At 44.8% G+C, this 25379-nt stretch overlaps 1 protein-coding gene and 1 long non-coding RNA gene across 2 annotated transcripts in view; both read left to right on the top strand.

Moving 5' to 3' along the window:
• Positions 1 to 25007, top strand: part of LOC128703432 (uncharacterized) — a 62481-nt gene extending 37474 nt beyond the window's left edge. The window contains exons 3-5 of the mRNA XM_070104585.1: positions 17193 to 17381; positions 18940 to 19020; positions 22931 to 25007. Coding sequence (XP_069960686.1) covers positions 17193 to 17381; positions 18940 to 19020; positions 22931 to 23560 — 900 coding nt within the window. The 3' untranslated portion in view covers positions 23561 to 25007. The remainder of the gene's footprint in view (positions 1 to 17192; positions 17382 to 18939; positions 19021 to 22930) is intronic.
• On the top strand, positions 19879 to 22721 carry LOC138855416 (uncharacterized). The gene is made up of 2 exons (XR_011394654.1): positions 19879 to 21718; positions 22334 to 22721. It is a non-coding gene; the product is annotated as an uncharacterized lncRNA (long non-coding RNA).
• Positions 25008 to 25379: the final 372 nt, after the last annotated feature.

Genomic DNA, 25379 nt, shown 5'->3' with positions numbered 1-25379 from the left:
TGAGAGATTCTGTATTGTCAGTCTGAGCTGAGAGATTCTGTATTGTCAGTCTGAGCTGAGAGATTCTGTATTGTCAGTCTGAGCTGAGAGATTCTGTATTGTCAGTCTGAGCTGAGAGATTCTGTATTGTCAGTCTGAGCTGAGAGATTCTGTATTGTCAGTCTGAGCTGAGAGATTCTGTATTGTCAGTCTGAGCTGAGAGATTCTGTATTGTCAGTCTGAGCTGAGAGATTCTGTATTGTCAGTCTGAGCTGAGAGATTCTGTATTGTCAGTCTGAGCTGAGAGATTCTGTATTGTCAGTCTGAGCTGAGAAATTCTGTATTGTCAGTCTGAGCTGAGAGATTCTGTATTGTCAGTCTGAGCTGAGAGATTCTGTATTGTCAGTCTGAGCTGTGAGATTCTGTATTGATAGTCTCTCTCTCTCTCTCTCTCTCTCTCTCTCTCTCTCTCTCTCTCTCTCTCTCTCTCTCTCTCTCTCTCTCTCTCTCTCTCTCTCTCTCTCTCTCTCTCTCTCTCTTATTACAATGTTTTGCAGGTACACTAAACGGATAAATCTACCATTGTACTGAGCCACAGGTTGCGCCCAGGTAATCACAGGTAATTACCTCTTTTTCTCGTGTTTTACCAGTGATGACTCAAGTCATTTTTCCAAGTCATCCATCCTGCATCCACACGCTTCCAAGTCATCCATCCTGCATCCACACGCTTCCAGGTCACCCATCTTGCATCCATACACTTCCAGGTCACCCATCCTGCATCCATACACTTCCAGGTCACCCATCCTGCATCCATACGCTTCCAGGTCACTCATCCTGCATCCATACGCTTCCAGGTCACCCATCTTGCATCCATGCACTTCCAGGTCACCCATCCTGCATCCATACGCTTCCAGGTCACCCATCTTGCATCCACACGCTTCCAGGTCGCCCATCCTGCATCCACACACTTCCAGGTCATCCATCCTGCATCCACACATTTGTCTCTACGAGACGTTGAGCTCTAGCTGCTAGTCCTTTCCATAATAACTCTGTTAGGGCTCTAAAAGCAATAATGTATGGGCAAGCAAAACCTGGAAGACTCCAGGAGATGCTGGATTTGTGGAGACTTCCTGGAAGAAGAGTCAAGAAGGAGGAGGAAGAGGAGAAGGAAAGGTCCGTGGAAAGGGAAGAAAGGGATGAGGGAAAAACTAATGGAAGGAGAAAGAGGAATAAACGTAGGAGAGAAAACGAGGAGACGAAGCGAGATGAGAGGATGTGGAATAAACAAGGATTACGAGAAAGAGAGAGAGGAAGTGAAGGAAAGAAGGAATAGAGAGGAAATTATTATTATTATAATCAAGGGGAAGCGCTAAGCCCGTAGGATTATACAGCGCCTGGGGGGGGATGTGGAAGGCATTAAGGCTTAATTCGGGGAACTGGAGCACAGATCCAATTCCCTAAATCAAGAGCCCCTCACCAACATCAAGGAACCTTCCTTGAGGGGTCGGGGAACTGGAGCACAGATCCAATTCCCTAAATCAAGAGCCCCTCACCAACATCAAGGAACCTTCCTTGAGGGGTCGGGGAACTGGAGCACAGATCCAATTCCCTAAATCAAGAGCCCCTCACCAACATCAAGGAACCTTCCCTGAGGGGAACAGAGAGGAAAGAAAGTGTTGAGAAGAGGGTAAGGGGTTACCTTCCAGACGAAGAGAACCTGAAGGTTAAATGAGCCAGACGTTGGTCCCTCACCTTCATTAATAATCCACGACGCCCGGATCTAAACTCTCAACCAAATTTATTTCGCATAAAATAAAAATGAAAATTCATACTTTAGTGTCTTTGATGATGGTGGTGAGTGCTAGGTCGGACGAGAGGTCAGATAAGGCCTCGCAGGAGGGAGAGGGGGGGACACTTTAGGGGATGGACATCTTGGGCGTGACGGCTAGTGTGGAGAAGAACTACCGTCTGGCCTTGGGTTTCTTGCTGGGCAGTGCACGGGAAGGGCGGGCTCCTGTGGTAGGCGAAGGTGATACGAGACTTGTGGCACTATCCAACTGCTCCGTGGAGGGACGGTGGATCAACAAGGAGAACGACAGGGAGATGGCCATCTTCCTGTCTCACCGTAGCGAGAGGACCTACAAGTCTACCTACAAGGTAGTGCAGTACCTGGGCTCGCGGGACTCTCGCGTGGGTAAGGGCGACACTCAAGACCCGAGGGTCTTGTCCCTTGAACTTAGGGACAGACGGAACAGGCGCCTGCCCTCAACCCATCTTCTGCTGGCTTGCTTTAGGAACCACCTGTGGACCTTGGAGCTGCCCTTGCAGAAGGAGAATCAGATTAAACCCTCAAATCGCTCCTCGACGATTATAGTCTACAGGAAGTACATCTCCGACTCCTCTTCTGAGACGTCTGTCACCTCTTCCCAGACGCCCCTCTCAGCTAAGACAACCTCTCCTCCTCAGAAGTCCCTCTCAGCTAAGACAACCTCCCCTACTCAGAGGTCCCTCTCAGGTATGAAAATCTCTCCTTCTCAGGGGTCCCTCCTAGCTAACAAATCTCTTATGCCCCCGACCTCCCTCGCTAGAGCTAAGCGCTCTCTAATACCACCTGGAAATTCTTCGTCGGCTTCACTCTCCCAAAGTCCAGAATCCAACTCCACACGCCTGTTGATTAACGTATCGGGTCCGGTACGTCTCTTCAAGAACTTTTCCGAGAGCACCGTAACGAATCCAAACACGGATGAATCTGGAATGTGTTTGCAGTGTCAAACGACTCCAGGAAGTTGTTGCTCCACCGAAGCCAGTGTTGGACACCCGGAGGATGTAAAACCGAACGGAACTGTTCAGCCCACGGTCCCAGGTGATGAACCCATCATCCCAACCGCCGAACCCACCGCCCGAGGGGCTCAACTTACAGTTCGAACTAGTGATCCCACGGTCCGGTTGGTTCAACCTACGGCCCAGACAAATGGGGTCGACACTGTCACCCTAAACATCACCCTCAACACAGTTTGACTTGACTGATGTAAATCTCTTTTCTTTGCTGGTGAGAAAAGTGTTGATCCAGAGAACTGGAAGCATCCCCACATTCTTCGGATCAAGCCTGATTACCGCCCTTTACCCTACGAATTTCGCGATGACCAACGAAATGTGCGCTAGGAATGTAGATAGCAGGTTTGAGCTGTGTGTGTGTGTGTGTGTGTGTACTCACCTATTTGTGGTTGCAGGGGTCGAGTCCTAGCTCCTGGCCCCGCCTCTTCACCGGTTGCTACTAGACCCTCTCTCTCCCCGCTCCATGAGCTTTATCAAACCTCGTCTTAAAACTGTGTATGTTTCCTGCCTCCACTACGTCATTTTCTAGGCTATTCCACTGCCTTACAACTCTATGACTGAAGAAATACTTCCTACTATCTCTCTGACTCATTTGTGTCTTCAACTTCCAATTGTGGCCTCTTGTTTCTGTGTCCCCTCCCTGGAACATCCTGTCCTTGTCCACCTTGTGTGTGTGTGTGTGTGTGTGTGTGTGTGTTCTTTGCGTGTGTGACGTGTGCTGTGTGTGTGTGTGTGTGTGTGTGTGCCAGGCTGGTCTGGGTTGTGTAGTCTAACGACATCATTAATGTTTGTGTGAGGGAAATGGAGGAAATAATTGCTGGTGCTGACAGTGCCAGGCACTCAAGATTGATGACTCTCACTGATTCTTGCACACACACACACACACTCGACAGTGCTTGCTCTGTCAATATGCTTGAGGAAACTCTTGCCTTTGTGTGTGTGTGTGTGTGTGCCTTTGTTAGTTACCAGTTGTCAAAGGCACTTGTCGATAGACACTTGGCCTGTTGTTTGTAGTTAGTGGTGTGTGTGTGTTTGCGCTTGTCTGTTGTGTATGGTGTATGTGCATGTGTATGTGTGTGTGTGTGTATTAACTTTATATGCACTCGCCAATTTGTGTTTCGGGGGGTCGAACTCTTGGACCCAAGACAACCTATGTATGTACTGCCTTGTCCTTGCCAAGGTTCGAGTCTTGGTTCCTATAGTACCTATCTCTTGTTTATAGGTGGTTAATGGGGGTTTCAAGACTACTACACGAGGGTCATTAAGGCTGGATGGTTGGTTAATGGGGTTTCAAGACTATCTACTACACGAGGGTCATTAAGACTGGTTGGTTGGTTAATGGGGTTTCAAGACTATCTACTACACGAGGGTCATTAAGACTGGTTGGTTGGTTAATGGGGTTTCAAGACTATCTACTACACGAGGGTCATTAAGGCTACATGTCACCTGTACACCACCAGTCAAGAATACTTTAATACCTAAAATACTGATTAATGTAAACTACCAGTGTATATACACTGAGATATACACCTCACAGTGTATATACACTGAGATATACACCTCTCAGTGTATATACACCTCTCAGTGTATATACACTGAGATATACACCTATCAGTGTATATACACTGAAATATACACCTCTCAGTGTATATACACTGAGATATACACCTCTCAGTGTATATACACTGAGATATACACCTCTCAGTGTATATACACTGAGATATACACCTCTCAGTGTATATACACTGAGATATACACCTCTCAGTGTATATACACTGAGATATACACCTCTCAGTGTACACACAACCAGTATATATAATCAAAACTCTTGAGACCACGACAATAATTCAGACTCATACTTACTAAAATTACCGTGTAAACAAGAGCTTAGTGAGCAACAGAGCTGTTGTTACTGGCATTTAGTGCCAGGGGGATGGTGTAATTTCGAGCTTCAAAATATGTGGTTACAGCTGCTGGGGTTGCTGTAATCTGTGGTGGCTGTGTTACAGTGTCTTGCAGCTTACACCAGACACATACACGCAGACTTGTATGGTCATCCTTACATCATACACGAGACAGAGAGGCTGTATGATAATACACCATGCACCAGACACATATACAGACGCTGTATGATCATACACCATGCACCAGGCACTTGCACATATGCTGTATGATCATACAGCATGCACCAGACACTTACACATAGGCTGTATGATCATACAGCATGCACCAGACACTTACAGATAGGCTGTATGATCATACAGCATGCACCAGACACTTACAGATAGGCTGTATGATCATACAGCATGCACCAGACACATACACAGACGCTGTATGATCATACAGCATGCACCAGACACATACACAGACGCTATATGATCATACACCATGCACCAGACACATACACAGAGGCTGTATGATCATACAGCATGCACCAGACACTTACAGATAGGCTGTATGATCATACAGCATGCACCAGGCACATACACAGAGGCTGTATGATCATACAGCATGCACCAGACACTTACAGATAGGCTGTATGATCATACAGCATGCACCAGGCACATACACAGAGGCTGTATGATCATACAGCATGCACCAGACACATACACAGAGGCTGTATGATCATACAGCATGCACCAGACACTTACCGATAGGCTGTATGATCATACACCATGCACCAGGCACATACACAGAGGCTGTATGATCATACAGCATGCACCAGACACATACACAGACGCTGTATGATCATACAGCATGCACCAGGCACATACACAGAGGCTGTATGATCATACAGCATGCACCAGACACATACACATAGGCTGTATGATCATACAGCATGCTCCAGACACATACACATAGGCTGTATGATCATACAGCATGCACCAGACACTTACACATAGGCTGTATGATCATACAGCATGCACCAGACACATACACATAGGCTGTATGATCATACAGCATGCACCAGACACATACACAGAGGCTGTATGATCATACAGCATGCACCAGACACATACACAGACGCTGTATGATCATACAGCATGCACCAGACACATACACAGAGGCTGTATGATCATACAGCATGCACCAGACACATACACAGAGGCTGTATGATCATACAGCATGCACCAGACACATACACATAGGCTGTATGATCATACAGCATCCACCAGACACATACACATAGGCTGTATGATCATACAGCATGCACCAGACACATACACAGAGGCTGTATGATCATACAGCATGCACCAGACACATACACAGAGGCTGTATGATCATACAGCATGCACCAGGCACATACACAGAGGCTGTATGATCATACAGCATACATTTACAGCATGTATACAGCATATATTTTTTTCGTTAGGTTCAGAATTATTTTGGCGAAGTTATTGCAAACACAAATTTTCTCCTGCTTATTCGGCAAGAAGAGCGTTGCTATTTAAGCCAAAATTCACAAGTTCTACTTATTCAACACGGACATATTTATATAATATACGTGTAAGGAGACTTGCCCAGACGTTTCGCTCACTCTGAAATGGCAATTCCATAAGATTTAATGCAATAACCACATGTCGAATCAACGGGTCCCGTTGTCTGTTAACGGTCGTACTGTAGAGGTCTGTGACCACAACAGGAGGAAGGGGGGGAGGGTTAGGGTAGTTATTAGAGTGTACCAGTGACATGAAGGTCATTAACTACTGAATTGCAAGTGAGCAATGATGGGAATTGTTACGTAACGACCCCTCAAGGAAGGTTCCTTGATGTTGGTGAGGGGCTCTTGATTTAGGGAATTGGATCTGTGCTCCAGTTCCCCAAATTAAGCCTGAATGCCTTCCACATCCCCCCCCAGGCGCTGTATAATCCTCCGGGTTTAGCGCTTCCCCCTTGATTGTAATAATAATGTTACGTAACGAAGCTGATTGAGTCGTGACTGTTTTGTGGAGGTCACGTGACTTGACCGACATGTTGGTGGGTAGTTACGAGGGCTGTGATTGGCTGGTGGTTGTTACGTGACTTGACCGCCATGTTGGTGGGTAGTTACGAGGGCTGTGATTGGCTGGTGGTTGTTACGTGACTTGACCGCCATGTTGGTGGGTAGTTACGAGGGCTGTGATTGGCTGGTGGTTGTTACGTGACTTGACCGCCATGTTGGTGGGTAGTTACGAGGGCTGTGATTGGTTGGTGGTTGTCACGTGACTTGACCGCCATGTTGGCGGGCAATTACGAGGGCTGGTGATTGTCACGTGACTTGACCGCCATGTTGGTGGGTAGTTACTAGGGCTGTGATTGGCTGGTGGTTGTCACGTGACTTTACCGCCATGTTGGTGGGTAGTTACGTTGCTGTCTCCCCTTGTTGCTCTGTCCCCTTGTTGCTCTGTCCCCTTGTTGCTCTGTCCCCTTGTTGCTCTGTCCCCTTGTTGCTCTGTCCCCTTGTTGCTCTGTCCCCTTGTTGCTCTGTCCCCATGTTGTTCTGTCCCCTTGTTGCTCTGTCCCCTTGTTGCTCTGTCCCCTTGTTGCTCTGTCCCCTTGTTGCTCTGTCCCCTTGTTGCTCTGTCCCCTTGTTGCTGTCTCCCCTTGTTGTTGTGTTTGTTGTGTGCGTGTGTTGTGTGTGTGGTGTGTGCGTGTTTGTGTGCATGTGTTTGTGTGTGTGTTTGTGTGTGTGTGTGTGTTTGTGTGTGTGCGTTGCTACGCTATTCTATATGATAGTTACATTGTGGGAACACCAGCAGTGTTGCTACACTATTCTATATGATAGTAACATTGTGGGAACACCAACAGTGTTGCTACACTATTCTATATGATAGTTACATTGTGGGAACACCAGCAGTGTTGCTACACTATTCTATATGATAGTTACATTGTGGGAACACCAACAGTGTTGCTACACTATTCTATATGATAGTTACATTGTGGGAACACCAGCAGTGTTGCTACACTATTCTATATGATAGTTACATTGTGGGAACACCAGCAGTGTTGCTACACTATTCTATATGATAGTAACATTGTGGGAACACCAGCAGTGTTGCTACACTATTCTATATGATAGTTACATTGTGGGAACACCAACAGTGTTGCTACACTATTCTATATGATAGTAACATTGTGGGAACACCAGCAGTGTTGCTACACTATTCTATATGATAGTTACATTGTGGGAACACCAGCAGTGTTGCTACACTATTCTATATGATAGTTACATTGTGGGAACACCAGCAGTGTTGCTACACTATTCTATATGATAGTTACATTGTGGGAACACCAGCAGTGTTGCTACACTATTCTATATGATAGTTACATTGTGGGAACACCAGCAGTGTTGCTACACTATTCTATATGATAGTTACATTGTGGGAACACCAGCAGTGTTGCTACACTATTCTATATGATAGTTACATTGTGGGAACACCAGCAGTGTTGCTACACTATTCTATATGATAGTTACATTGTGGGAACACCAGCAGTGTTGCTACACTATTCTATATGATAGTTACATTGTGGGAACACCAGCAGTGTTGCTACACTATTCTATAAGATAGTTACATTGTGGGAACACCAGCAGTGTTGCTACACTATTCTATATGATAGTTACATTGTGGGAACACCAGCAGTGTTGCTACACTATTCTATATGATAGTAACATTGTGGGAACACCAGCAGTGTTGCTACACTATTCTATATGATAGTTACATTGTGGGAACACCAGCAGTGTTGCTACACTATTCTATATGATAGTTACATTGTGGGAACACCAGCAGTGTTGCAACACTATTCTATATGATAGTTACATTGTGGGAACACCAGCAGTGTTGCTACACTATTCTATATGATAGTAACATTGTGGGAACACCAGCAGTGTTGTTACACTATTCTATATGATAGTTACATTGTGGGAACACCAGCAGTGTTGCTACACTATTCTATATGATAGTTACATTGTGGGAACACCAGCAGTGTTGCTACACTATTCTATATGATAGTTACATTGTGGGAACACCAGCAGTGTTGCTACACTATTCTATATGATAGTTACATTGTGGGAACACCAGCAGTGTTGCTACACTATTCTATATGATAGTTACATTGTGGGAACACCAGCAGTGTTGCAACACTATTCTATATGATAGTTACATTGTGGGAACACCAGCAGTGTTGCTACACTATTCTATATGATAGTAACATTGTGGGAACACCAGCAGTGTTGCTACACTATTCTATATGATAGTTACATTGTGGGAACACCAGCAGTGTTGCTACACTATTCTATATGATAGTAACATTGTGGGAACACCAACAGTGTTGCTACACTATTCTATATGATAGTTACATTGTGGGAACACCAGCAGTGTTGCTACACTATTCTATATGATAGTAACATTGTGGGAACACCAGCAGTGTTGCTACACTATTCTATATGATAGTTACATTGTGGCAACACCAGCAGTGTTGCTACACTATTCTATATGATAGTTACATTGTCAGACTCTCAGAACACACCATTGTCTTGTTCACTTTTCCTTTCATTCTGTTTATGCTGAGTCATGCATATCCACAGTGAATGTCGGTCTGAACTTCTTCCTGTATAATAAGGGCGATCGTTTGCATGTCATTTTATATATATTTTCCGCTCTATGAGCTCCATAAATATAGCCTCTAGCCAGGAATGTCGCGGAAAAAAAGGTTGAAGCATCGTACCTCCACAAGTTATTGTTTACAAATTTGAGGTTATCGTACAGCACCGCAGAGTTATCGTTTTTACTTGACTCACTTATCGTAAAAATTTGGTCGTTTTTGGTTATAATAACTATGTGAGCTTCCGAGAAAGGAGGAAGAAATTCCTTTAGAGGTCGTACATTGACATTTTTTTTCTCAGAAGGGAATTTATTTAAAAAAAAAAAAGTGTAACTATCTTTCCTCGGGAAGGCATTGTTTACAAAAGTGAAATTATCGTACAGGCGTCGTTTATTTTCGTATTTATTTCTCCGCAAATGATAACTGCAAAAAAAAAAAATGATCGTTTTTGAGGTTATACCAGCCATGTGAATTTTCGAGTATGGGGAAAAGTATCTCTAAGGGCCGCTCAAGAGCACCCTTTCCTCTAGAAATTTATTAAAAAAAAAAAAACATCGGCAAGTCATTGTTTACAAATGTGGGGTTATCGCACAGGCGCTATAAATTTATCGTTTTCGTTGTTATTGTGAAAATATCTCTGTGTTACCGCACTCAACTCACACGTTGAGGTCCGTGGTTCGATCTCCGGTACGGATGAAAACATTAGGACCTGATGTCCCTGTTTACCTTGCAGTAAGTAGGTACCTGAGTGTTAGTCGACTGGTGTGGGTCGCATCCTGGGGAAAAAACTTCACTTAATTTGCTCTAAATACTCTGCAGAACAAGGAGTTTTCGATTTAGTATGTCATAGGTGTCAGCTATGGTCTGTATAAGTTGTATCATGTACTGGTAGAAATATTATTGTTATTATTATTAAAATTCTCACACTTATTCAGTGTGAGGGACCTGGAAACACTGTCTTTATTTGTGGGAATGTAAGTGGATTTATCAATTGTATTCTCTGGTTTATTGGACGTGAGGGTCTTGTCTTCCTCCTGTCAGGGTCACCAGTATGATTTGCTGCCTATTGTAACACACACAGGGCCAGGAGCTGTGAATGACCCCTGCAACCACATATAGGTGAGTACACACACACACTCACACACAAATACACATACACACAAACACACACACAAATACACACAAACACACACAAACACACACACACACACACACACACACACACACACACACAAACCAAGTGTGCTAGGGAATGGAAGAAATATAGAAGGCAAAGGACCCAGGAGAATAAGGAGAGCAGTCGTAGAGCCAGAAACGAATATGCACAGATAAGAAGGGAGGCCCAAAGACAATATGAAAATGACATAGCAGCGAAAGCCAAATCTGACCCGAAACTGTTGTACAGCCACATCAGGAGGAAAACAACAGTCAAGGACCAGGTAATCAGGATAAGGAAGGAAGGAGGAGAGACAACAAGAAATGACCGTGAAGTATGTGAGGAACTCAACAAGAGATTCAAAGAAGTGTTCACAGAGGAGACAGAAGGGGCTCCAGAAAGACGGAGAGGTGGGGCACACCACCATGTGCTGGACACAGTGCACACAACCGAGGAAGAAGTGAAGAGGCTTCTGAGTGAGCTAGATACCTCAAAGGCAATGGAGCCAGATAACATCTCCCCATGGGTCCTGAGAGAGGGAGCAGAGGCGCTATGTGTACCCCTAACAACAATATTCAGGGAGATTGCCTGAGGCATGGAAGACAGCAAATGTAGTCCCAATCTTTAAAGAAGGAGACAGACATGAAGCATTAAACTACAGACCAGTGTCACTGACATATATAGTATGCAAAATCATGGAGAAGATTATCAGGAGAAGAGTGGTGGAACACCTAGAAAGGAATGATCTCATCAACAGCAGCCAACATGGTTTCAGGGACGGGAAATCCTGTGTCACAAACCTACTGGAGTTCTATGACATGGTGACAGCAGTAAGACAAGAGAGGGAGGGTTGGGTGGATTGCATATTCTTGGACTGCAAGAAGGCGTTTGACACAGTTCCACACAAGAGATTGATGCAAAAACTGGAGGACCAAGCAGGGATAACAGGGAAGGCACTACAATGGATCAGGGAATACTTGTCAGGAAGACAGCAGCGAGTCATGGTACGTGGCGAGGTGTCAGAGTGGGCACCTGTGACCAGCGGGGTCCCACAGGGGTCAGTCCTAGGACCAGTGCTGTTTCTGGTATTTGTGAACGACATGACTGAAGGAATAGACTCTGAGGTGTCCCTGTTTGCAGATGACGTGAAGTTGATGAGAAGAATTCACTCTATCGAAGACCAGGCAGAACTACAAAGGGATCTGGACAGGCTGCAGACCTGGTCCAGCAATTGGCTCCTGGAGTTCAATCCCACCAAGTGCAAAGTCATGAAGATTGGGGAAGGGCAAAGAAGACCGCAGACGGAGTACAGTCTAGGGGGTCAGAGACTACAAACCTCACTCAAGGAAAAAGATCTTGGGGTGAGTATAACACCAGGCACATCTCCTGAAGCGCACATCAACCAAATAACTGCTGCAGCATATGGGCGCCTAGCAAACCTCAGAACAGCATTCCGACATCTTAATAAGGAATCGTTCAGGACCCTGTACACCGTGTACGTTAGGCCCATATTGGAGTATGCGGCACCAGTTTGGAACCCACACCTAGCCAAGCATGTAAAGAAACTAGAGAAAGTGCAAAGGTTTGCAACAAGACTAGTCCCAGAGCTAAGAGGTATGTCCTACGAGGAGAGGTTAAGGGAAATCAACCTGACGACACTGGAGGACAGGAGAGATAGGGGGGACATGATAACGACATACAAAATACTGAGAGGAATTGACAAGGTGGACAAAGACAGGATGTTCCAGAGATTGGACACAGTAATAAGGGGACACAGTTGGAAGTTGAAGACACAGATGAATCACAGGGATGTTAGGAAGTATTTCTTCAGCCACAGAGTAGTCAGTAAGTGGAATAGTTTGGGAAGCGATGTAGTGGAGGCAGGGTCCATACATAGCTTTAAGCAGAGGTATGATAAAGCTCATGGTTCAGGGAGAGTGACCTAGTAGCGACCAGTGAAGAGGCGGGGCCAGGAGCTTGGACTCGACCCCTGCAACCTCAACTAGGTGAGGTGAGTACACACACACACACACACACACACACACACACACACACACACACACACACACACACACACACACACACACACACACACACACACACACACACACACACACACACACACACACACACACACACACACACACACACACACACACACACACACACACACACACACACACACACACACACACACACACACACACACAAACACACACACACAAACACACAAACACACACACACACACACACACACACACACACACACACACACACAAACAAACACACACACAAAGTGCCTGATCAAAACATTTTTAGAAACTAGAGAAAGTGCAGAGATTTGCAAGAGAACTAGTCCAGTAACTAGGGAAGAGCTGACAAGACGGGCAACTCAAACTAAACTGAATGACTTTACTGGACAGAGGTACGGGGAGATATGATTTCGATTCTTATGACAAGAGTCTTTGGTAAGATGGGTAAGATAGAAGGATGGGTAGGGATAGATATATTGGAAAAGGGTGGGAGGGGGAGTGAGGTAGGATATAAAAGGTAAGTGGCCAAAGAGACGATAGCAACATGCAAAATTTTCACAGGAGTTGACAGGGTTGACTGGAAGAAAGATTTCGAGAGGCGGGAAAGAGGTACACGAGGGCACAGGAGGAGTTTAAAGTCACAGATTACTCACAGGGATGATAGGAAGTATTTCTTCAGCCTCATGGTGGCCAGGAAGTGGACGGACAAGTGTTAGAGGCAGAAGGAAGGCTTCGTATGTAGTTTTAAGGCTAGGTATGACCGGGCGCAGGAGGCTAGTAGGACTAGGAGCTGAGACTCGACCCCCTGCAACCATAAGTAAGCAGGTTAATGGAAAATATTTAGTACAAATAGTTGAGTACGAACAGGTGAGTACATAAGAAGAGTAGTGAATGGAAAGAGAAGAGAAAATAAAAGAAGAAAGATGGAAGAAAGAAGAAATATAAATGGAAAATACAGTACTGTAAAGAGAGAGAGAGAGAGAGAGAGAGAGAGAGAGAGAGAGAGAGAGAGAGAGAGAGAGAGAGAGAGAGAGAGAGAGAAAGAGAGAGGAATGTGTGTGTGTGGTTGTACTAACCCATTTCCGGTTGCAGGGGTCGATTCACAGCTCCTGGGCCCGCCTCTTCACTGAGATATCGGAATGCTGTTCTTAGGTTTGCCAGGCGTCCATATGTTGCAGCAGTTATCTGGTTGATGTGCGCCTCAGGAGATGTGCTCGGTGTTATACTCACCCCAAGATCTTTTTCCTTGAGTGAGGTTTGCAGTCTTTGGTCCCCTAGACTGTACTTTGTCTGTGGTCTTCTTTGCCCTTCCCCGATCTTTATGACTTTGCACTTGGTGGAATTAAACTCCAGGAGTCAGCTGCTGGACCAGGTCTGTAGCCTGTCCAGATCCCTTTGTAGTTCTGCCTGATCCTCATCCACTTGAATTCTTCGCATTAGCTTCACATCGTGTACAGACAAGGACACCTCTGAACGTATCGCTTCCGTCATGTCATTCACATATACCAGAAACAACACAGGTCCTAGGGCTGACCCCTGTGGGACCCCGCTCGTCACAGGCGCCCACTCTGACACCTCGTCACATACCATCACTCACTGATGTCTTCCTGTCAGGTATTCTCTGATCCATTGCAATGCCTTCCCTGTTACACCTGCCTGGTCCTCCAGCTTCTGCACTAATCTTTTGAGCGGAACTGTGTCGAAAGCCTTGTTACATACCAAGAAAATATAATCTACCCAACCCTCTCTCTCTTGCCTTACTCCAGTAGGTTAGTGACACGATTTCCCTTCCCGAAACAGTGCTGGTTATCGTGTATAAACTCAATCTTTCTAGGTGCTCCACCACTCTTCTCATGATAATCTTCTCAATGACTTTGCATACTATACATGTCAGTGACAGTGGGCTGTAGTTTTGTGCTGTCTGTCTGTCTCCTTTCTTAAAACTTGGGACTAAATTTGCTGTCTTCCACACCTCAGGTAGTCGCCCAGTTTTGATAGATGTGTTGCCAGTGGCACACATAGCGCCTCTGCTCCCTCTCTCAGGACCCACGGAGAGATGTTCGGTCCCACTGCCTTGAGGTATCTAATTCACTTAGAAATCTCTTCACCTCCTCCTCTTCTGTGTGTAGTGTATCCAGCACTTGCTGGTGCACCCTTCCATTCCGGCTTTCTGAACTCCTTTCTGGCTCTACTGTCTGTGTGTGTGTGTGTGTGTGTGCTCAATCACTAAAATCACACGATAACTACACTTAATACTACTACTACTACTACTACTACTACTACTACTAATAATAATAATAATAATAATAATAATAATAATAATAATAATAATAACAATAAATCTCTGGTTACAAAACTCGTAAGAGGTCAAAAATAAAAATGAATTTCTGACCTTTCAGCTTGTTGACCTTTCAGTGACCCAGGTGACCTTTCCTGTGTTGAAATGACTAATGACCTGCATGCTTGTACTCGCCTAGTTCTACTTAGGTGTACTGAGATGTACTAGACAAACAGCACTGTCATATAGAATAGTGTAGCAACACTGCTGGTGTTCCCACTTACATGACATTCCCAACCATCCTTCAGAGTGCAGGCACTGTGCTTTCCACCTCCAGGACTCAAGTCCTGCCAACTAGTGTCCCTGAATCCCTTCATAAATGCTACCATGCCGGCAAAGCCCCTTGTATGCACTCCGCTCTAACACGCTCACACAAGCCTGCTGGATGTCCAAGCCCCTCTCACACAAAACCTTTACCCCCTCCTTCCTTCCCTCGATCCCCTACCCCTCCTTCCTTCATCCCAAGTCTTATACACCCTCATTGTCATCCTATTCTGCTCCAACATCTCTATATGCTGAAAACAATAATAATTATAGCAACTTTTGAAACAACCACAACTGAAACAACCACAACTGAAACAACCACAACTGAAACAACCACAACTGAAACAACCACAACTGAAACAACCACAACTGAAACAACCACAACTGAAACAACCACAACTGAAACAACCACAACTGAAACAACCACAACTGAAACAACCACAACTGAAACAACCACAACTGAAACAACCACAACTGAAACAACCACACCTGAAACAACCACAACTGAAACAACCACAACTGAAACAACCACACCTGAAACAACCACAACCGAAACAACCACAACTGAAACAACCACAACTGAAACAACCATAACTGAAACAACCACAACCGAAACAACCACAACTGAAACAACCACAACTGAAACAACCACAACTGAAACAACCACAACTGAAACAACCACAACTGAAACAACCACAACTGAAACAACCATAACTGAAACAACCACAACTGAAACAACCACAACTGAAACAACCACAACTGAAACAACCACACCTGAAACAACCACAACTGAAACAACCACAACTGAAACAACCACAACTGAAACAACCACAACTGAAACAACCACAACTGAAACAACCACAACTGAAACAACCACAACTGAAACAACCATAACTGAAACAACCACAACTGAAACAACCACAACCGAAACAACCACAACTGAAACAACCACACCTGAAACAACCACAACTGAAACAACCACAACTGAAACAACCACAACTGAAACAACCACACCTGAAACAACCACAACCGAAACAACCACAACTGAAACAACCACAACTGAAACAGCCACAACTGAAACAACCACAACTGAAACAACCACAACTGAAACAACCATAACTGAAACAACCACAACTGAAACAACCACAACCGAAACAACCACAACTGAAACAACCACACCTGAAACAACCACAACTGAAACAACCACAACTGAAACAACCACAACTGAAACAACCACACCTGAAACAACCACAACCGAAACAACCACAACTGAAACAACCACAACTGAAACAGCCACAACTGAAACAACCACAACTGAAACAACCACAGTTGCAGGTTGGCACTGGAGTTAGAGTGGACGTTAGGTCAATGGGTATAGCTAGCACTCAGGTGAGTGAAGGTGGGGCACTGGCTACCCAGGGAGGGGCAGGGAGGGGTGAAAGGTGAGAGAGAGAGGGGAGAAAGGGGAGGGGAGGGAGGGAGGGAGGGGAAACGAGGGTGATATGACCGGAAAAATTGTGAGAGGGCAAAAAGTGACCCGAAATTGACCTGAAAGATCGTCCAGGTGTGTGTACTCACCTAATTGTGGTTACAGCGGTCGATTCATAGCTCCTGGCCCCTCCTGTGTGTGTGTTTACCTACTTACCTGTCAGCAGGTGTCATTAAGCGCTAATCAGCAGGCTGAGCTGACAATCTTTTCTTAATTAACTATGTGCTGATAGATGTCAGCTTGTGTCTGACGTCTTAAAACGTTATTCTTTTTCCATCTTGTATTGATAAAGTCACTGGATGGGCGAAACGTCTACAAATAAATATACCTACATGTTGCATATGTGTCTAATTCTTTATATTGTCGGTATTGTCTACCATTAATACACAACCTGTGTCTACATCCAGTACCTCTGCAATACCAGCTTTAACTGATGGCTTAACCTGCTTAGCATGGACCAGTAGACCTCCTGCAGTGCTCCTTCCTTCTCATACTCCTCTGCCGGTCGTTTTCCAGGTGTGGGTGACAGTGGTGGTTGTGATGGTCACAACTTCACATATACAAGCACAGTTTAGATTCCCCGAACTGCCATCACCCCCTGAAATATTCTTCGGAGCCTTCAGACCCCTGTTTACACGCCCACGCCCACGCCCGCGCCCACGACCTCCGTTCATCACCCCGCCCGCCCAGTTCCGCCCGCAGCAGGTGAGTGTTCGTAATTCGCTTATATGTTATATATCCAGCTAATACTGCTACTACTACTACTACTACTACGACTACTACTACTACTACTACTACTACTATTACTACTACTACTACTACTACTACTACTAATAATAATAATAATAATAATAATAATAATAATAATAATAATAATAATAATAATCTTTATTTCTACCAGTACATGATACAACTTATACAGACCATAGCTGACACCTATGACATACTATATAGAAAGTTCCTGGTTATGTAGAGCATTTCCCGCAACTTAGGTTAATTTTGTCCCCAGGATGCCACCCACACCAGTCTGCTAACACCCAGGTACCTACTTATTGCTAGGTGAACAGTGACAGCAGATGCAAGGTGACTAACATCCAGGTACCTACTTACTGCTAGGTGAACATGGACAACAGGTGTGTTAAGGAAACATGTCCTAATATTTACAACCGTTTACCTGGAGTTTACCTGGAGAGAGTTCCGGGGGTCAACGCCCCCGCGGCCCGGTCTGTGACCAGGCCTCCTGGTGGATCAGAGCCTGATCAACCAGGCTGTTGCTGCTGGCTGCACGCAAACCAACGTACGAGCCACAGCCCGGCTGATCAGGAACTGACTTTAGGTGCTTGTCCAGTGCCAGCTTGAAGACTGCCAGGGGTCTGTTGGTAATCCCCCTTATGTGTGCTGGGAGGCAGTTGAACAGTCTCGGGCCCCTGACACTTATTGTATGGTCTCTTAACGTGCTAGTGACACCCCTGCTTTTCATTGGGGGGATGGTGCATCGTCTGCCAAGTCTTTTGCTTTCGTAGTGAGTGATTTTCGTGTGCAAGTTCGGTACTAGTCCCTCTAGGATTTTCCAGGTGTATATAATCATGTATCTCTCCCTCCTGCGTTCCAGGGAATACAGGTTTAGAAACCTCAAGCGCTCCCAGTAATTGAGGTGTTTTATCTCCGTTATGCGGGCCGTGAAAGTTCTCTGTACATTTTCTAGGTCAGCAATTTCACCTGCCTTGAAAGGTGCTGTTAGTGTGCAGCAATATTCCAGCCTAGATAGAACAAGTGACCGGGGATCGAACCACCGACCTCAATGCGTGAGATGAATGCGCTACCAACCCAGCTACGGGACACCGTCTTATTGCTCGCTCTCACGCATCGCTCTCTACACGCAAGATTTCTTACTAACGAAATATCGAAGGGGAAGGAGACTCGAACCCATGGCAAACTGGTCTTAGACCAGTGTATTATACTCACCCCACTATTCCAATCGCGTGCACTGAGGTAGAGGGGATTGGGATTATGCCATACACCCCACTATTCCAATCGCGTGCTCTGAGGTAGAGGGGATTGGGATTATGCCATACGGGTATTGGATCACGCAGCAGCTGGAATACACCCGACTAATGCTTTTATTATGGATATATTTTTAGTAATCCACGTTAAAAGCTAAACCCACGTGGGTTATTCGTCGCAAGGCTGTCTGGCTGAGAGCCGGACAGGAGCAATTCCTATCTGTATGCTAATTCGTTTTTTTCCATTGTTGTTCTGTCAGGTCCGTCGGCCAGCACCTCCAGTCCTCAGACCACAGTCACCCACACCTCAACAGAACCTCATATCTCCTATAATCAGACCCGTGAGTATAATCCAGGTGCAGGTAGGGCAGCAGGTAGGGCAGCAGGTAGGGAAGCAGGTAGGGAAGCAGGTAGGGCAGCAGGTAGGGAAGCAGGTAGGGAAGCAGGTAGGGCAAGGGGCAACATGCCTGGCTTGCCCACTAGGCACAATGGGTCAGTGACAGGTACACAGAAGGGAATTTGTTTTGTTAGATATACACCGAGATGTGTATATCTTAGTGTACATACACTGAGAGGTGTATATCTTAGTGTATATATACTGAGAGGTGTATATCTTAGTGTATATAAATAAATAAATAAATAACAAAAAGGCACAATACCGTGACTGGAACGATACACAAATAACCCGCACATAAAAGACAGAAGCTTACGACGACGTTTCGGTCCGACTTGGACCAGTGTATATACACTGAGAGGTGTATATCTCAGTGTATATACACTGAGAGGTGTATATCTCAGTGTATATACACTGAGAGGTGTATATCTCAATGTATATACACTGAGAGGTGTATATCTCAATGTATATACACTGAGAGGTGTATATCTCAGTGTATATACACTGAGAGGTGTATATCTCAGTGTATATCTCAGTATATCACATTAATCAGTATTTTAGTTATTCTTGACTAGTGGTGTACAGGTGACATGCAGCCTTAATGACCCTCAACTCATTACATTGTAACCCTAACAACTCAACCAACATTACATCATACATCATACTCAACCAACATTACATCATACAGGATGGGTAATGAATCATTCACACGTCATACATGGTCACAATCATGAGCAAATTACAAGGTTTGTAACTTGGTCACGAATGTGACCAGATCTACCTGGAGTTCATTACCTTGTAACTTGGTCATGATTGTGACCAGATCTACCTGGAGTTCATTACCTTGTAACTTGGTCATGATTGTGACCAGATCTACCTGGAGTTCATTACCTTGTAACTTGGTCATGATTGTGACCAGATCTACCTGGAGTTCATTACCTTGTAACTTGGTCATGATTGTGACCAGATCTACCTGGAGCTTATTACCTTTGTACCTTGTTTAGGTATCAAAACTTTGGGGCCCAGTCCCTGGACCCATTATGTACCTCTGTAATTTTGAGGTACAGTCCCTGGACCCATTATGTACCTCTGTAATTTTGAGGTACAGTCCCTGGACCCATTATGTACCTCTGTAATTTTGAGGTACAGTCCCTGGACCCATTATGTACCTCTGTAATTTTGAGGTACAGTCCCTGGACCCATTATGTACCTCTGTAATTTTGAGGTACAGTCCCTGGACCCATTATGTACCTCTGTAATTTTGAGGTACAGTCCCTGGACCCATTATGTACCTCTGTAATTTTGAGGTACAGTCCCTGGACCCATTATGTACCTCTGTAATTTTGAGGTACAGTCCCTGGACCCATTATGTACCTCTGTAATTTTGAGGTACAGTCCCTGGACCCATTATGTACCTCTGTAATCTTTCGACTACCTCCCACAGGGTGGGTATGGGCTGTGAAATTAAGATATTAACCTAACTGAACAGGATGGGCTACGTACATCAGCTCATAAAATGTGTCAATCTTAGCTGGTAGACTTCAGCAAGGTGGTGAGGGTATCATCAGACATTCCACTATGGTACAGTAACTACGACAGCCTCAAAGTTACCTTCCAGCAGTGCTGGAGTTACTGTTACCCAAGTAATGAGGGTATCATCAAACATTCCACTATAGTTCAGTGCCTACGGCAGCTTCAGAAACATTTCAATAGGCCTTAGTCCTACACCCAGCCTATGTTTTGTATCACTGATTACGTATTCATTTATTTTCTATTGCTCTCAATAATCACGTATTTTGAATTAAAAAAATGGTATACGAATGTAATTGTGTAGAGTGTTCGTCCATGGACTACTATGACTACTACTCTGTGTACGACGTGTACGACTTGTACGACGACTCGACGAACGTCCTGATCCTGTTGTTCTGGTTCGGATGTTGCATGTGTTGCTTCGATCTGGTTTTGTTAACGTTGGTCCACTGAGTGTTCTGACCAGCCCTGCGTGACCTAGGATGACCCTCTGCCGTCTAGGGCAACTTGTCCACTCTCTCTCAGGTCGACGACGACCAGGTCCCTCTCCTCCTGCGTCCAGGACGATTTGTACTCCTGTGAAAACCTCGTCGACCTGCTTGTAGAGGCCACTGCTGCAGGAAGAGATGTAGGGAGGGTGGTTGGGTCCTGACTTGAGGACCTCCACACCCCTTCTGTGAGCCGTGACGACCTCCACACCCCTTCTGTGAGCCATGACGACCTCCACACCCCTTCTGTGAGCCGTGACGATCTCCACACCCCTTCTGTGAGCCGTGACGATCTCCACACCCCTTCTGTGAGCCGTGACGATCTCCACACCCCTTCTGTGAGCCGTGACGACCTCCACACCCCTTCTGTGAGCCATGACGACCTCCACACCCCTTCTGTGAGCCGTGACGACCACCAGCAACTTGATTTTTCTTGAGATGCCCAGAACCCAAAACTTGACATGATAACACTTCGTTTTTCCCTGGTAATGTTGTACACGGGAGTTCATGAGAGTGCATGAGAGTACATGGGAGTGCATGAGTACGTGGGAGTACACGGGAAACAACTATCAGAGGACATGGTAGTCCACAGAGACGATCTACCAAGAACTGTCATGTATCCTACAGGTACACAAATAACCCGCACATAAAAGACAGAAGCTTACGACGACGTTTCGGTCCGACTTGGACCATTGACAAAGTCACACTAACAGAGGAGGAGCAGGACGGCTATATATAGGCAGGAAGAGGTGGAGGTAGTAGTAGTAGTAGTAGTAGTAGTAGTAGTAGTAGTAGTAGTAGTAGTAGTAGTAGTAGTACAAGAATTGTATATAATACCGACAGGATGAAATGACACATGCACAACACCCGGGCATCCCCACTGATGAAATTAGACACATGTGCGGCGTCGGGTTGTCTTTGTTGTGGACGTTTCGCCATCCAGTGGCTGGCTGGATGGCGAAACGTCTACGGTGGGGATGCCCGGGTGTTGTGCATGTGTCATTTCATCCTGTCGGTATTATATACAATTCTTGTACTACTACTACTACTACTACTACCACTACTACTACCTCCACCTCTTCCTGCCTATATATAGCCGTCCTGCTCCTCCTCTGTTAGTGTGACTTTGTCAATGGTCCAAGTCGGACCGAAACGTCGTCGTAAGCTTCTGTCTTTTATGTGCGGGTTATTTGTGTATCGTTCCAGTCACGGTATTGTGCCTTTTTGTTATTTATCCTACAGGTATGTGAGGCCAGGACAGTAAAGCACAAGTCTCAGGTCTTGTTGTAGGCACTGACATCTTCGCACATGAGCGAAACATCGCCTTATAGAGGCTGAGTGTGTTTATTTTACTCATTCCTTAACGTTGCACAAGTCATTGCACTGTAACCTTGTGCAATATTGACTTAAGATCCCATTTATGGCGTCATCTTTCACTGCTTTCCTAAACCTAATTGATGTTAATGAAGGCTCTTGATCAAGGGAATTAGAGCTCACTTTTCCCTCTGATTTGAAGTAGATCACTCCCAACATTAAAGTACCCATACTAATTTAGCGCTTACAGAAATCCGTAGCGTATATTTCTTAAAAATTACCCATTATTTTATATTATCATTTCCTTAATTTCTTTTCTAAATTATTTATTTTTATTAGAGTAATATTAATTTTATTTTTTCTTATTTAATTAATTATTTTATTAATATTTTATTGGTCCATTTTAATTATAAATTAAAATAACTTTTATGTTACAAATTAAAATGTTTTAGTTTCCCTTAATTTGTGATTTTTTTTTTCACTTTAAGGTGAAACTATAATATTTATGACTTAAATTTTTTTCAGACACCACAACGTCGACCAACGCCACAGTTCTCTCGGCCACAGCAGCTGCAGCAACAACTGCAACAGCAGCAGCTGCAGAAGCTGCAACAACAACAACTCCTTCAACAACAACAGCAGAAGCTGCAACAACAACAACTCCTTCAACAACAACAGCAGAAGCTGCAACAGCAACAACGCCTTCAACAACAACAGCTTCGAAAACCTCCATCTGACCTCAGTGGTTTTGGATCACCACGACCCGACTCCCTCATTACTAATTCACAATCACAACCCCGACGACCACAAGCACCCCCACCAGAAATATTCTCCCCTTCCAAACCCATCACAAACCCACTACCCAACCCCATCACCAACACCATCCTGGGCATGACCCCTCCACCTCCACCCCGTCCCCAAGCACCCAAACCTATTTCTCTCCCTTCCCCACCTTCCCCACCTCCTCCCACTATCTTACAAGCAGTGGACCTGGCCACCCCTCGCCCCATACGACCCCTACCACCAATAAACTCAAATTCAGTGGAAGAACTGCTGGTAAATCCAGTTCCAGCTGTCAACGCTGGAGTCCTCCCTTTGGCCAACGAGAAACCCAGTGAACAGCAGCTCTTCCCACCCCTTTCTAATATTCCTTAATTCTTAGTCATTTTGGGGTTTAAATGCGTCCAGCGCCTATCAAAGTTTTCCATTATCGTTCGTAGTGTCTGCTGTTATTATTTTTTTGTTAATGGAGGACTGTGCATTGAGTTATAAGCTATATTATAGGTAGTGCCACCTCTGTACCCGTTCCTAATTTGCTTAAAAATGATTATAAACTAATCTAGATTCATGTATAGTACTATTGACAATTGTAAACAGAAGGCATAGGTTTGAGAATGAGTTTTTATTGGGACAATATATCGCTCTATATAGAGCTAGAGTTATGATTAAAACTCTACACAGAGAAAAAGGTCTGTAACCTATGTCATTTCTTCATATTAGCAATTCTGGAGGCAAGCCAAAGAATATGCAAGGGCCATAATTGCTTTGCTAGTGGTCCATACCGGTCCATACTGGCCCATACCTCTTTAGTATAGGCCAGTAGGCCTACTGCAATATTTCTCCACATATTCTTTACTTAAAAATCCCTTCACACGCCAACTCATATAACGCCATAAATGCAGCGATGACTCCAAGACAAATGTTGCTAAACATGACTCGCGAATCGAAATAAAAGAATTGTCAACTACATAACTTAGATCCAATCCTCCATGACTCGAGGCAGATAGTTTCACACACCATGTTAATACCACTATTTTTGCCTTTATTGCCCATTGTACTGAGCCGTCAAAAACCGAATCTCAACTTTCCTAAAAATGGAGAGAAAAAAAGGCAGGTATAGAGTTCCACCTGGGACAACTTCTTGCTCTATGTAGAGCTCTATAAGGTCAATCCAAGTGATGATTAAGCTCTATTGTGGCAACTTTTTGCTCTAGTGACTTTCTCTGCAATTTTGTTTGCAATATATAAGTGAAACGTAAGAACTGTGTACGATATTGTGTCCTCCAGCAAGGTCCCTTGATTTGTATCTAACCTACAATTCAGAGAGGGAACTTTAGATGACGTTTCGGTTCTCCCTGGACCGAAAAGTTACTTGATAATGGTCCTGGACGGACCGAAACATCTTGATGTTCCAGGGAGGACCGATAGTTTGATATCCAGAATTGTTCCAGCCAGGGTATTGTGTGTTGTGAATTGTTCCAGGAAGGGTATTGTGTGTTGTGAATTGTTCCAGCCAGGGTATTGTGTGTTGTGAATTGTTCCAGCCAGGGTATTGTGGGTTGTGAATTGTTCCAGCCAGGGTATTGTGTGTTGTGAATTGTTCCAGCCAGGGTATTGTGGTTGTGAATTGTTCCAGCCAGGGTATTGTGGGTTGTGAATTGTTCCAGCCAGGGTATTGTGTGTTGTGAATTGTTCCAGCCAGGGTATTGTGTGTTGTGAATTGTTCCAGCCAGGGTATTGTGGGTTGTGAATTGTTCCAGCCAGTGTATTGTGGTTGTGAATTGTTCCAGCCAGGGTATTGTGGGATGTGAATTGTTCCAGCCATTGTGGTTGTGAATTGTTGATATTGTGGGTTGTGAATTGTTCCAGCCAGGGTATTGTGTGTTGTGAATTGTTCCAGCCAGGGTATTGTGGGTTGCGAATTGTTCCAGCCAGGGTATTGTGGTTGTGAATTGTTCCAGCCAGGATATTGTGTGTTGTGAATTGTTCCAGCCAGGGTATTGTGGTTGTGAATTGTTCCAGCCAGGATATTGTGTGTTGTGAATTGTTCCAGCCAGGGTATTGTGGGTTGTGAATTGTTCCAGCCAGGGTATTGTGTGTTGTGAATTGTTCCAGCCAGGGTATTGTGGGTTGTGAATTGTTCCAGCCAGTGTATTGTGGTTGTGAATTGTTCCAGCCAGGGTATTGTGGGTTG

The sequence above is a fragment of the Cherax quadricarinatus genome, chromosome 93 (assembly GCF_038502225.1).
Source record: "Cherax quadricarinatus isolate ZL_2023a chromosome 93, ASM3850222v1, whole genome shotgun sequence".
NCBI classification, from domain to species: domain Eukaryota; kingdom Metazoa; phylum Arthropoda; class Malacostraca; order Decapoda; family Parastacidae; genus Cherax; species Cherax quadricarinatus.
This window is presented reverse-complemented; position numbering and strand designations above follow the sequence as displayed.